Source organism: Cebus imitator, unplaced genomic scaffold (genome assembly GCF_001604975.1).
Source record: "Cebus imitator isolate Cc_AM_T3 unplaced genomic scaffold, Cebus_imitator-1.0 Scaffold11, whole genome shotgun sequence".
In the NCBI taxonomy this organism is placed as follows: Eukaryota; Metazoa; Chordata; class Mammalia; order Primates; family Cebidae; genus Cebus; species Cebus imitator.
The window spans coordinates 10,914,804-10,928,426 of record NW_016107326.1 but is presented as its reverse complement, the minus strand read 5'-3'; the positions used below and the strand labels follow the sequence as shown (position 1 = coordinate 10,928,426).

Here is a 13,623-nt window from a genome sequence, read left to right as displayed (position 1 = left end):
AAATCAATACCAAAAAAGTGACAACTTAACATCAGTTTTCTTTAAGTTGGATGGATGAAGGAGTGATTATTTTAAAGAAAATGTCTTAGAAAATGCTGGTAATTTTATCATAATAATATGATAGTGAGATTTGATGGCTAGTCTATTGGAGATATATCCTATGGCCTGCAATTAATATTAAAAGAAATGGCAAAAACTGAAATTACTTTTGCACCAAGCTATTATGGAAAGCCATAGCTGCAATTAAATAATTTTATAAAAAGGGTATACACCACTGAATTCCTTCAATACTGAGTACTGTGGGAAATGAGTATATTTATTGGCCTATGATGCTATTAGATCCTGTTGCTCATTGGCCTGTGAACCTGTCCTCTTATAGCCAAGAAGGCCCTGGGACATGCCTATTCCAGTGAGAGCTCTCTTTAGGCAGGGTTCCTGGGATGAAGACCAGTGATCCCAAGGACAGTGGGAATAGTTGCCCAGCAGACCACTGAACCAATTTGGTTTTCATTTTGGGGTTTAGTGAGGGAGACAGGCCTGCATTGCTCCTATAAAATGTACACTGGGTAGCCTTTAGAGTCACAAGGTGACAGACCTTCAGAAAAGACCCTAGACCAGCAGTCCCCAACCTTTTTGGCAACAGGGACCACTTTTGTGAAAGACAGTTCTTCCGCAAACATGGTGAGTAATGGTTTCAGGATGAAAGTGTTCCACCTCAGATAACCAGGAATTAGATTCACATAAGGAGCACACAACCTCAATTGCTCACGTCCACAGTTTACAGTAGGATTTGCACCCCTATGAGAATCTAATGCCTCCGCTGATCTGACAGGAGGCAGAGCTCAGGCCATAATGTGCGCTTGCCCATGGCTCACCTCCTGCTGTGTGGCCCGGGTTCCTAACGGGCCACAGACCAGTACCAGTCCACAGCCTGGGGGGTTAGGGACCCATGCACTAGACAACATCCAGTTCAGCCTTCTCATTGTCCAGAGGAACGGGAAGCCAAGTGAAGAGTAGTGGAATGACTTTCATATACCTTGTGGAGTTAGAGGCAAAGCCAGGATGACAAGATAAATTGCTAAGTTTAAATTCAGGTTTTTTCCTTTTCAACTGGCTACTCCATTTTGTTTGCAGCCAAGAGTCCAAACTGATGATAAGAAAGCTTTTTAATGAAAGAAAATTCAGGAAAAATATACAGAAAATTTAGGAAAGATAAAAACACAAACTGCATTCTTAGTAAAGAGTATAGTCAGTTTCTCTCCTAACTGTAATTCTTTTTTTCCCTCCAAAATTAGAGAGGGTAGTATCTGCATCTCTGTTTCAGCATTCTCATATTTTTTTTCCTGTCATGAAATCTTTGGTCTCTTTTGTTATAATAGCAGTTATTGCAAAACTGACTCACTTTGCCAAACCTAATCTAGTTTGGGAAATATGAATTCTCTGAATTGAAGATCACAAAGTTCTCAATTTTATTGCAACTATATTAACTGCAAAAGATGACTTATCTCGTTAGTCCTCATAGTAATGTAACTTAAGTCTAAAGGAACTTTTTCATTGTAAATAAGGTAAACAGCATTGTTATTAACAAAAAGAGAAATTCCTAAGTCCAGTTATTGAGACACAATTCATGAGACACTGTTCTCTTTTGGCATTAATGGTCATGAAGAAGTGGAGCGTAGCTAAGGTTTATTTTGGAAATGATGTTTCTCATCCCCTCACTCCTGGGTCTGAGTGCCTTATCACCCTTTCACAGAGGTCTGTGCTTGGGAACCTACAGGCCTGTGCACCCCATGGAAAGTTCTAGTCGTTTCTGTAGCCCCACTTCCTGACAGAGCCAATTCCAATCCCACGACCCCCTGTAAATCAGAGTCAGTCTGCTGCTCCTGCTGCATCTGTCAGAACAGCCAGTAACCTGCTGACACCTCACGCTGAACATTGCAGGGCTGAGCTGGCACCAGCTTTTTGATGCCTCCTGAGGGGATTCAGGAAGTGAGATGGAGGCTGTCAGCCCTGAGTTGCTCGTCATCCCTGCAGGAACTTCGTTAAGCTTTCTGTTCCATTTAATGTTCTGTGGCTGTCATTAACATTGTGGTTTTGGTACCTTGATAAATCTCTAAATTAATTTGAAAATGGATGTGTGGAATTGAAGAAAGTTCAGCTTCTTAAATAATAACTTGACATGTGTGTCTGATAGCCTAAGTGTAAGAAACTGGATCTGTTACCTATTTCTGCTTAACAGGTCTCTCCAAAACTTAGTAGCTTGAAGTTGAAGCCATTTTATTTGCTGATGAGTTTGAGGGTGAGCAATTTGGGCTTCAGCCACATTGGATTGGATTCTTAAGCTCCCTTAGCCTGGAATCACTCTTGTGGCTTCCATCATATGGAAGATTAACTGGGGGCTCAAGGATCTGAGGTGGCTTCACTCACATGTGTAACAGTTGGCTAGGCCCTGTTATCTGCAGCAGAACAAAGCAAGCCACATGTCCCAGAGTCAATGAGGGAGGTGACCACTCCAGGGCATGGCATTGGAAGGCTTTATTCATTGGGGCCACTACTATAAATTACCACAGAAACAAAATAGAAAACTCCAACTATATTTTAACGGTGTTCTTTTAAGTTCTGCATGATGGTGTTGCTGTGTTTCAGACCTCTTTATTGTGCAAAGCTGCCATCCATGCAGGAATAATTGCTGACGAACTGGGTGGCCAGATCAGTGTGCTTCAGCACAAAGGGATCAGTCGATATGAAGGAATCCTGGCCAATGGTGTGCTGTCAAGGGAGTAAGTACTTTTTTCAGTACCATTTGTTCTGAGTAGAAGGTAACCCTGAAGAATAATTTAACCAGCTCACAACTTTGAAAAGACGGCAGGGATGTGATAGCAAGGGTTTGTCAACTGGAAAAATATGCATGAGTGCTTAGAGCAGCATTTCTCGTCTCTGGGTGGATGACAAATGTAGCAATCAGAAAGCTCACTGGTTATGCTGACATGTAAATTAAAATGGCTCACTCTGAAGCCCTGGGGCAGAGGAGTGTTTTCACTCTCGGGTGCTTTTGTGGGAGAAAATAAAGGCTGAATCCTTTTTAGGTTTTTACAACTTGAGTAAATTACTGGTTACCTCCAATATTATCATCAGCTGAAACCCTTAAAGAACCACTCAGCTCCCTAGAAGATTCCTAGAGACAGTCATTTACTGATGAGTTTGGGAAGTGAAAATAGATGGCTTTTGTTAACATTGTTTGAAAAAAGATTGCTTTTGTTAATATTACATTCTTCATTTGTTTTTATCCTGTGCTGTTTTAGCTTCATGAGAAAAAATATGTGTTAATTGCTTTAAACATTTCCACCTAAGCTTTTCATATTTTCAGATTTCCTCAGTCTCTAGAAGGTAGAAAAGTAGAGCTATGTAGAACTCAGTGTCAACCTGCCCTGTGGTCCAGACATCCACACACAGGATACAGACAGCTTAGAATGGCCAAGAGGGAGACACTCCTGGAGTGGAAACCTAGTGAGGGAAAGGTGCTCCTTGAGCCACTGTATTTCTCTCTTTCACTCTCTCCTTCTCTCTGTGTCCCTGGATATGTCTTCTGCCTTCTGTGACTCTGTTTTTTGCGCAGGTTTTCACATGGCCTGGGTTCCAAGAATAAGGCACAAGACAGAGGTTTTAGGCGTTTTGGGATCCAGAAGTGGGGGAAAAAATGCCAGGACCTATGTATTCAATCACTCGTTAATCTGTATGACGATCTCCCCCTGCCCCTGCTATTTTGTCCTAGCATGCAGAAAGAACATGGTTATGTTTTACTGTTCCATTTTTATAATGAATGGTGAGCCATCTTATCTTGGATAGGTTCTCAGGTTAGTCAGCATAGATACGGTGAGATGTTATTTTGATAATTGCAGTGTTTTCCTTCACCTTCCTACTTTTTATTTAAATGTATTAGCAATGTCATAGGTCAAATAGGTATCCTGACTACAAGTTATGACATTGCTTTTATTGGAAAATGTGTCTTAAGTTCTGAAGAACCAGCTTACGAACTCACATATAAACTTTGGGACTAACACCCAATTTATGATTGGGGGTGTTGACCCATACTCATAGGCAGTGCTATTTGAAAGCAGTAACTGAAGTTAGGGGAGAGGTAGTTAGGTCATCTTCACGAAGGAGATGAGTCTTGTGTTTGATGGAAGGCAGGAACAGTGCTAAGAGGGATTACGGGGGTAGAGTCAAGACTGGGGAGCAATGTTGGGGTAGGGTGGTGACCGTCGGCACACCATGCTCACAGTCAGGAGGGTGTCTATGGAGAAAAGGCAGAGTCTCTCACTGGCAATTCTGAATTCAGGAGTTCAGGCCTCAGGGTGCAGGTAACTAGAGAAGATGTTCCAATATAACTCTTTTACTCAAGCAATGCAGGTAGTACTGTGTGTAATCCACAAAAGACTTCCACCCACCAAGGACAGCGGTGCATGCTGTGCACTTGGACATGTGGGCTTACCTCATGGTATTTGTGTTCTCTGCCTACCATGACCCTCCCATTTATTTGCTTTCCCCTTCTAGATAGATTTTCAGCTGTAAGAGGACACAAAGTGTCCTTTTCATATTACCTGAACATTCAAAGACAAATTAGTCTCTAAATTTGTGCCAAGGTTTAAGATCCAAAAGTTCCGTAACAGTATGCTGTTAGAAACTAAAATCTCTATTCAGATGAATAAAATTATACATATATACACATACACATATATACATACATTTTTCACATAAATATTTGTCACATACTTTTCAGAACATTAAATTTTATTTTAAAATTTACATTCTGATTTATAGTAAAAGTGATCACTTATGCACAGTAAGCCTTTAAATGCCAACTTGACCTTGACTTTTAAGAATGTATTTTTTTTTAGGTTTTTTGATGGTTTCTTCTGTTGATAGTAGGGTGCTACTTTAGGAAAATAACAGGCTCTAGCCTGAATTCGTTAGGTGCTACCACTTCCAAACAGGAATGAAGAGCTACCCTTTGGCTTTCAGTCTGTTTTTGGAATCATTTGTCTGTGTTTGTCTACATTTGAATGCTCCTTTTATTGGAAAACAGGATAACAAAAAGTTTGACTAGGATTTTATTTTACTTTTGAACAACAATTATTAAAACTGTTGAATAAAGTTAGACCTTGTATTCTCAGTTACTTCTGCTATGTCAACTGGACATAATAAATACAAATATTTTATACCATTTGAAAATTATATATTACATATATAATTTTACATATATATTTTATATAATTTTATATATTTCATATAATTTTAAGTTACACTTCCATGCAAAAAGTAGAGTACACAAATCTAAACCATTAATGAATTATAAAAGGTTTTGTTTCATATTCCATATAATTATTTGTACTAATTGTCTGATTTTTGTGTTGGGAGGAGTGGATGGAAAGTGCAGAATTATATCAAGATCTTTCTTCTAGATCTGTGATTTTTGCACTGACTTTTTGCACTGAGCAAATAGTTTACTGTGTGTTCACACAGTCTCTTCCACTTATTTAGATTTGAAATCTTCAGGGAACAGTTGTTTTTATCTGTGTTGTTTTGCTCTTGGGGAAACACTGTACATGCGGTCATTGAACTTACATTCCCACACACGATTGTTTGGCATTCAGGAAAAACCAGAGAAGGAAGTATTGCAGCTGAGGAAGAAGGGGTCCCTAAAGTAAATATCTAGGGTTCTTCTGGGATTCATCCCCGGTCAGATCACTTCCTTAATTTGAAGAGACCAGAATGGAATCAGGAAGAGGGACTGACTGCATACCAAGGATAATGGTGCTAACCATCAGAAGCGAAAACCTTCTTTCTGTTTCCATCAGATCTTCTTGATTGCTTCTGTAGCCCTCTGGGGAGGCCTTTTATTCCTGTAATCTGATTGAATTGATTCACTCTAATGTGTGAATGCTTCAGAACCCTAACCTCCCTATGGGGGTTTTTATTTTTAAAGAGTAGGCTTATTAACCTATAGAATTATTTAAGTGGTCTGTATTTAATTAGTTTAATGGAATGAAATGGAAAAACATTTTCCAGTTGATAATGGAGGAAAGCCAGGCAGAGAACTGTTAGAAGCAGAGCTTTTCCTGGTTTCTTCTCAGGATTAACTCCAAAGTTATCCTTCCCATACTTTTTGGTTAACAACAACAAAACTAATATTTCATGGCAGGAGGAGTGAGCTTAGTTTCTTAGGGTTGCCACAGCATTATTTGGGCTTATTTGAGCCACATTTCAAATTTAACAGTGTAGAAACATTAGAGAAAATGGAAAAGGAGACAAAAGAGAGGCTCTACATAAATCTTAATACAATTTTAATATGATTAGCACCTACATTTAAGTGTCAGGAGAGTTGAGTTCTCACCTAAGCTTTTTTGCTAACTATGAACTCAGGCAAGTCCCAGGACCTGTGTGGATCTGAGTTTTTTCAGGCAAGTAATGATTGGTGCCTGTATTATATTCAGTGCAGAGATTATAGAAGAGCCTGTATGTGGAATATTAGGGTTTATGGAGCCTGCAAAGCATAGACAATGTGAAAGAGAAAGTCTATTCTGGAGAGTTTTACTACCGATTGTTTCTAAAAAGAGCTTTTGATGGGAAGGTACTTATACTCTTGGCCAGAGTACTTTTGCGTTATTTGCGGATTTCATGTTTTAGTACTCTGTTTGTCCATTATTCCCATTTATAATTCAGAGTTAAACATTTAAAATAATAAGCAGCACTCTGAGGTTGTAAAATAGTTGTAAAAAGTTGGGCACAACAGGGACATCTACCTTTTGGTGTTTACCTCTAGTATCTAATACTGCGCACATGAAGCTAATGTTGAGACCTCCACATTTTCCATTCATTCTATGTATTTTTCATACCACTGACTTTGTGAGGAATTATTTTAAAGGTTGATCTGTTCTTCCAAGGTAGATAAGGACATTTCTGTGGCCTTAGGAATCTCTTCTGCAGTGAAAGAGACAACTGCAGAATGAGGCTGATTCGATCATTTCTCCTGTGATAGTGATAGAAGCTGTAGAACTGTAAGGATTAGGAGTCCACAGGACAAATGCCAGATGAGTGGTGGTACTGTCTTGCAGCAGTGAGGCCAGCTCACTGACATGCTATGTGTTTTCTCCAGCTGTACCTTGTCATCCAGAAGCAGGAGTTGGTTCAAGGTTTGGTGCCGGTTGCTACAGTAGGTAGGAATGTGACTGTGGAGAGAGACGGGACAGAGACTGTCCCCAGAGCAACACTGCTGAAGCAAGATCCTCAGTGAAAGGAGAGAGATGTGTGGGGAAGACAGATGGAAATGAGTGGAACACTTTAAGGTGACTGCTCAGACAAAGAGAGATTTCAGGGCCGTAATCCTTTATGTCTTCATCATCTTGCATTAATTAATTGAGATGTAAGGTTAGTCCTGAGAGTGTATATCTACACATTCCTTTCCAATAAATTCAGCATGGTGAAAATAGCTCAGAATTCTGATTCAAAAGTAGCATCTCAGAGTCCTAGCCTCTTGTCACCTATATGAAGTTAGGAAAGTTGCTTACCTTCCATGGGCCTAAGCTTCCTGTTCTATAAAGTACTGATGATGAAGATAATAGCAGTAGGTTTGCAAGGGTGTTGTGAGGATCATGTGGGGAAGCGCAGGCGCGAAGGCTGTGTGAGCCCTGTGATGTAGCGCTGTATTAGTCACTAAGATCTAGGTAACCAACTCACCTTCTCATGTTTGTCTTTGTTGTTTCAGTGGTTCCCTGTCAGACAGGCGATTTCTGTTTACCTCCAATGGTAAGGATCATGCTTTCCTTACAAATTTGATATTTGAAAATTCTTCAGTAGTAGTTTATTCCTCCATACCCTTCAGATTATATCATTTAAAAGGTTTTTTTCTTCTTTTTATTTTTTCTTAGGTCACATAGCACATTAAAAAAAAAAAAAAAAAAAAGGAAGACAGGGTCTCACTATGTTGCTCAAGCTGGTCTCAAATTCCTGGACTTAAGTGATCCTCCTGCCTCAGCCACCCACACCAAATCTTCTTGACTTAACCATACACAGGATAATAAGCCTAATTAACATTAAGCAGAAAATATGTTTCTTTATAATCTAAACTCTCTCAAACTTTTGCCTAAAAGAATAAAAAGTGAAACATTTAAGATAAATTCCTTAATCTTAGATTTTAAGAGAAAAGGCTTTCAAATATTGCAATTTGATTTATTATTTTGAATAAAGTTACTGAAAGTGAGTATATAAAAGCTGTTTAGCTTCACCATTATGGAATGTGTTCTAAATAAATACCCTCCCTTTGCATAAATGATTTCAAGGAAAACACTGAATATTTCTTCTTTGCCCAGGAAGAGCAGGCCTTTATTTGCTGCCTTCACATTGCTATATTGGACATGGTATAGTTAAGGTCCTTTGGATGAATATTGGTACAGCCTACTGATCTTCAGAGGACTTAGACACATCTGCTTTTCAAGTATGTGGAAAGAATGGAGTTCCCTTCTGATTCTAAATCCTTTAAAATGAGAAGGAACACAGCATTTTAAACCTTTTAACACAGATTGCACTTTGTTGAAATCAGGGTGAATTCAGAAGGTTAGAAAAGAAAATCTACAGTGGGGACAAAGAGATGTCACTTATAGAGGATGTGACTTTGAGGTCTATTAAGAAAAGCAGTAACAGTTTCAAGGCACAGTAGTACAAATGAGTGAAAGTCTGGACCATTTAAAAACTGGTAATTAAACACTTCATTCTATATTAGAATAAAAGTCAATCAGTTGAATATTCTAGGTGAGATGGGGTCCTTGTTTTTGCTGTCATTTTATGTCTATCTCTGAAATGTCTTACTGTACTCTTTCTTCTAGGTTGCAGCAGATCCTTGAGTTTGGAACCTGATGGGCAAATCAGAGCTTCTTCCTCATGGCAGTCGGTCAATGAGAGTGGAGACCAAGTTCACTGGTCTCCTGGCCAAGCCCGACTTCAGGACCAAGGCCCATCATGGGCTTCGGGTGACAGTAGCAACAACCACAAACCACGAGAGTGGCTGGAGATAGATTTGGGAGAGAAAAAGAAAATAACAGGTGCAAAAATAACACAAGCACAGGAGTAGTTTTGTGGTTGTGAATGACTTGCTGTTGAAAATATGTTTACCATTTACATAGGTGCCTCTCTTCCTACCTCCAAGTACTTGAAATCTTTTAAAATGTAACAAATCAGCTTCTCGGCCTTTTGGCTAAGATCAAGTGTTAAAATGTAACAAATCTTTACAGTATTTCTGTGAAAAGAACTGGTCTGCAAGTTGTAAATATGGATATATGGATTATATACGGATTAGAGAGGTAATTCTTCATTGTGAAACCTTTATGTGGTGTGTTGTCAGAGTGAAAACATTAATCTGTGAACAGATTTTTAAGTGCAGCTAATATAAGTTGGCCTGTAAGATGATTTGAGGTTTCAAATGAGGGAGAAAAAAATGAAACTTGAAATTATAATACGTGTTATATTTAACAAACTTTAAAAAGTAGCCTGTAATTGTTATTTTCTTACAAGGAATTAGGACTACAGGATCTACACAGTCGAATTTCAACTTTTATGTTAAGAGTTTTGTGATGAACTTCAAAAACAACAATTCTAAGTGGAAGACCTATAAAGGAATTGTGAATAATGAAGAAAAGGTAAGAGTTAGCCCTGGAGGCAAGATAACTGAGTAGGAGAACAGGCCTCTATATATTTTCATTTGTGTGTTTACATTAAATATTTCATTAATAAAAGACAGTGAGGCCAGGCATGGTGGCTCATTCCTGTCATCCTCAGGCTTTGAGAGGCCAAGACAGGAGGATCATTTGAGACCATGCTGGGCAGCATAGCAGGATCCCACCACTACAAAAAAAATTTTTCTTTTTTAGTTAGCCAAATGTGGCAGTGCATGCTTGTAGTGCTAGATACTTGGGAGGCTGCCACAGGAGGATCACTTGAGCCCAGGAGTTCAAGGTTACAGTGATTATGATTGTGCTATTGTACTACAGTCTGGGCAACAGAGTAAGATGCTGTTTCTAAAATCAAATAAAGTTTTTAAAAAGGTGATGATGGGCTAGGCGCAATGACTCACACCTGTAATCTCAGCACTTTGGGAGGCCAAAGCAGGTGGATTACCTAAGGTCAGGAGTTTGAGACCAGCCTGGCCAACATGGTGAAACCCCATCTCTACTAAAAATACAAAAATTAGCCAGGAGTGGTGGCTGGTGCCTGTAATCCCAGCTACTTGGGAGGCTAAGGCAGGAGAATAGCTTGAACCCAGGAGGCAGAGGTTGCAGTGAGCCGAGATTGTGTCATTGCATTCTAGCCTCTGTAACAGAGTAAGACTCCGTCCCAAGAATAAAACATCTCCAAACCACCCCCCCCCACACACACACACACAACCTTGAGAGATCTTTGTGATTTAATTCTTTTCTACTTCAGGAATGAAATACTTGTGATTTTGTTGGGAAGTGAAAATTGGCCATTTGAAATGATTCCTTCAGTATAAGCATAGTGGATGTTTGAGTTGGAAGGCAGTGGCAAAAGTGAGAGCTGAAGCCTTGTACTCTTGAGGTTGCTTGTCTGCAGCACCAGTTGAATGTAGAAATATTAAGATCAAGTAATACAGCAAGGCAATTTTAGCTTGTTTATCCAAAATGAAATTTAAACCAGTAAACAGATGAACAGCACCACCTTAGTTAGATAACTTGGCCCTTGTTTGCAAAGCCTCATATCTTCAATATCAAGAGTGTCTAGAAAAATGCAACGGACATAGAATCCTTTTCTTGATTTCATATAACCAGATATAAGTGGGATGATAAACACCTAAAAACTAACCAATAGAATCTTAAGGTAAAAATAATTTCCTTCTATAGGTGTTTCAGGGCAACTCTAACTTTCGGGACCCAGTGCAGAACAATTTCATCCCTCCCATCGTGGCCAGATATGTACGGGTTGTCCCCCAGACATGGCACCAGAGGATAGCCTTGAAGGTGGAGCTCATTGGTTGCCAGATTACACAAGGTAGGGCTCAGGGCAAGACAGTGAGTTATTCAAGTTTAGTCATTTTTTTTTTTTTTTTTGCCTATCAATGTTACTAATGTGGTTTTCCCAACATCCCTCCTTTCTCAGGTAATGATTCATTGGTGTGGCGCAAGACAACTCAAAGCACCAGTGTTTCAACTGAGAAAGAAGATGAGACAATCACAAGGCCCATCCCCTCAGAAGAAATGCCCACAGGTAGAGCAGTCATTGTTTTGTGGTTTCATAAGGAGCATAGCTGGTACCCCACCCAATATCAGTAACTTCAACAAAATTTCTTTTTCTCTGTCATATAAATGCTGGAGGTAGATGATCCAGAGGTATTGGCACATATGTAGAATTATGTATGTTTACAGCTTTTCATTGAGTATTAGAAAGATTAGGAATGAACTTATGTGCCCTTCAAACACTAGGTACATATTTTGTGGAAAAATAAAATATTAGCATATTCATGCAATGGAACACTCTGCAGCCACAAAAAAGAATGTATTGGCAATATAGAAAGCTCTCTAAGATACAGTGGCAACTTAAAAAAAATAAGTAAAGTATAGAACTATCTAGCACACCACCCTTTCTGCCAACAGGAGAAATAAAGAATAAATATTCATTCCAGTATCTCTAGAAACATTTCAGGAAACATAATGTGGCTTTCTGTGGAGGAGGAACAGAGGTAGGAGGCACATATTCCATTCCATACTTTTGTATGCTTTTTGCATTTTGAACATCTAAGTGTCTAATATATTCAAATAATGAACATTAAAAGTAAATTTTTTCAGAATATAAAATAATTTACATATCAATTTTGTAAGAATTTGGAAAGATGAGAAAAACACAAGAAAACAAAAATTAGTCATAAATCAGCATCCATTGATAATCACCAAATCTCACTGCTTCTAGTAAACTATATTTCTAACTTTAAGACAAAAATGGTAGCATATCATATGATTCTGTTCTGTAGCATATATTTTTCATTTAACATTGTATTATGAGCATTTTCCAATGTTACTAGAATGTTGAAAACCCCAATTATTAATGTCTTTATACTATATTTTCACATGGATAAACCATTATTTACTTGACCATTCCCCTGATGTTGGGTGTTTTAAGTTGTTTGATTTTCCCCAAATTTTTACTCTTAAAAATCACACCACTGCTGGGCCTGGTAGCTTGCTCCTATAGTCCTAGCACTTTGGTAGGCTGAGGCAGGCAGATTACCTGAGCTCAGGAGTTCAAGACCGGCCTGGGCAACAGGGTGAAACCCCATCTCTACTAAAATACAAAAATTAGCCAGGCATGGTGGCATGGGCCTGTAGTCCGAGCTACTCAGGAGGCTGAGGCAGGAGAATCGCTTGAACCTAGGAGGCAGAGGTTGCTGCAAGCTGAGATCACACCACTGCACTCCAGCCTGGGCAACAGAGCGAGGCTCCATCTCTGAAATAAATAAATAAAATAATAAAACAACACCACTGTTACTTACAAATAAATTTTGTTTTTATCTAAGCTCCTTTTCCCCTTCTTCATGAATTGCATTTTCCCACTTGTAAGCATCCCTTTATTTTCTTCCCAGGGATCACAGAAGAAAAAGATGAAGATCAAATATATTTTCTTTATTTTGTGTAATTTCCACAAACTTGGGGCCTGCCTTAGAGGCTGTCAAACTGTCCTTTTTTTAGAACAGAAAGAATTTTAGGAAAACATGATGTAGTGTTTCATGCAACACAGTGGAAATGCTGTTTGAGGTCATCAGGCTGCCTTTCCTCTCAGTCTGCAGCCCCAGAGTTCTGTAACAAGGATCCCAGTTTTCCAGGCCACTGTTATGGTACAGGTCCAAACCCGCCTGGCATCCAGGGAAACAGGTTGCTTGAGCCAAAGTAGGAGCTCCACACTGTGCTTAAATCATGTACATGTCTAAATAGTTCCCACCTGAGAGGTGGGGGAGGTGTTCAACTTCCCCCTCATTTCAGATTTTTGGAGTTTAGTATGGGCCAAGCAACAAGCCCAGTGTACCTGTTAGTCCCTGAGAAACTTTGGAAACTGCCTTTGGGGGCCAGGGAGAGAAGCTTTATTTTCCCAAGCTTTAGCCAGGATTATGAATCCTTTGTTTTTTCTTTCCATTATCAGTAAATTCCTAGCATGTATTCATTTTCTCCCTATGTAAACTGCTTAAAGACTTTTCAATTCCGTGTTCAGTTTTAGATCATGAAATGTGTTGTCAGTCATTTATGTTGTAATGTAATGGCTTTCCCTCTTCTTTAGGAATGAACATTACAACCGTGGCTATTCCACTGGTGCTTCTTGTTGCCCTGCTGCTTGCTGGAATGGGGATCTTTGCAGCCTTTAGAAAGTATGGTGACTTTATGTTTTAAATTTCTCTAATTATGCAAACAATAATAAAAACACAAAGTTTATTCTTCAGAAATGCATATGTAGAAAATCAGCATGACTTCTTTCAAAATAAAATATTAACTTATATTTTAAAAACAAGTTAGATAAAAATAGAAATGATCAAGTATTACTTTATTAATTTTTTTTTTTTTTTTTTTTTTT

General features: G+C 38.9%; 1 protein-coding gene across 2 annotated transcripts in view; it reads left to right on the top strand.

Annotated features, from left to right (window-relative positions):
• DCBLD1 (discoidin, CUB and LCCL domain containing 1) overlaps positions 1–13,623 on the top strand; it is a 66,509-nt gene that overhangs the window by 45,897 nt on the left and 6,989 nt on the right. The window contains exons 6-12 of one of the 2 annotated variants that reach the window (XM_017497265.2): positions 2,647–2,780; positions 7,766–7,806; positions 8,883–9,098; positions 9,568–9,692; positions 10,911–11,058; positions 11,167–11,274; positions 13,333–13,420. In XM_017497265.2, the coding sequence (XP_017352754.1) occupies positions 2,647–2,780; positions 7,766–7,806; positions 8,883–9,098; positions 9,568–9,692; positions 10,911–11,058; positions 11,167–11,274; positions 13,333–13,420 (860 nt within the window). The remainder of the gene's footprint in view (positions 1–2,646; positions 2,781–7,765; positions 7,807–8,882; positions 9,099–9,567; positions 9,693–10,910; positions 11,059–11,166; positions 11,275–13,332; positions 13,421–13,623) is intronic. The other variant, XM_037727535.1, reaches the window with a different exon arrangement.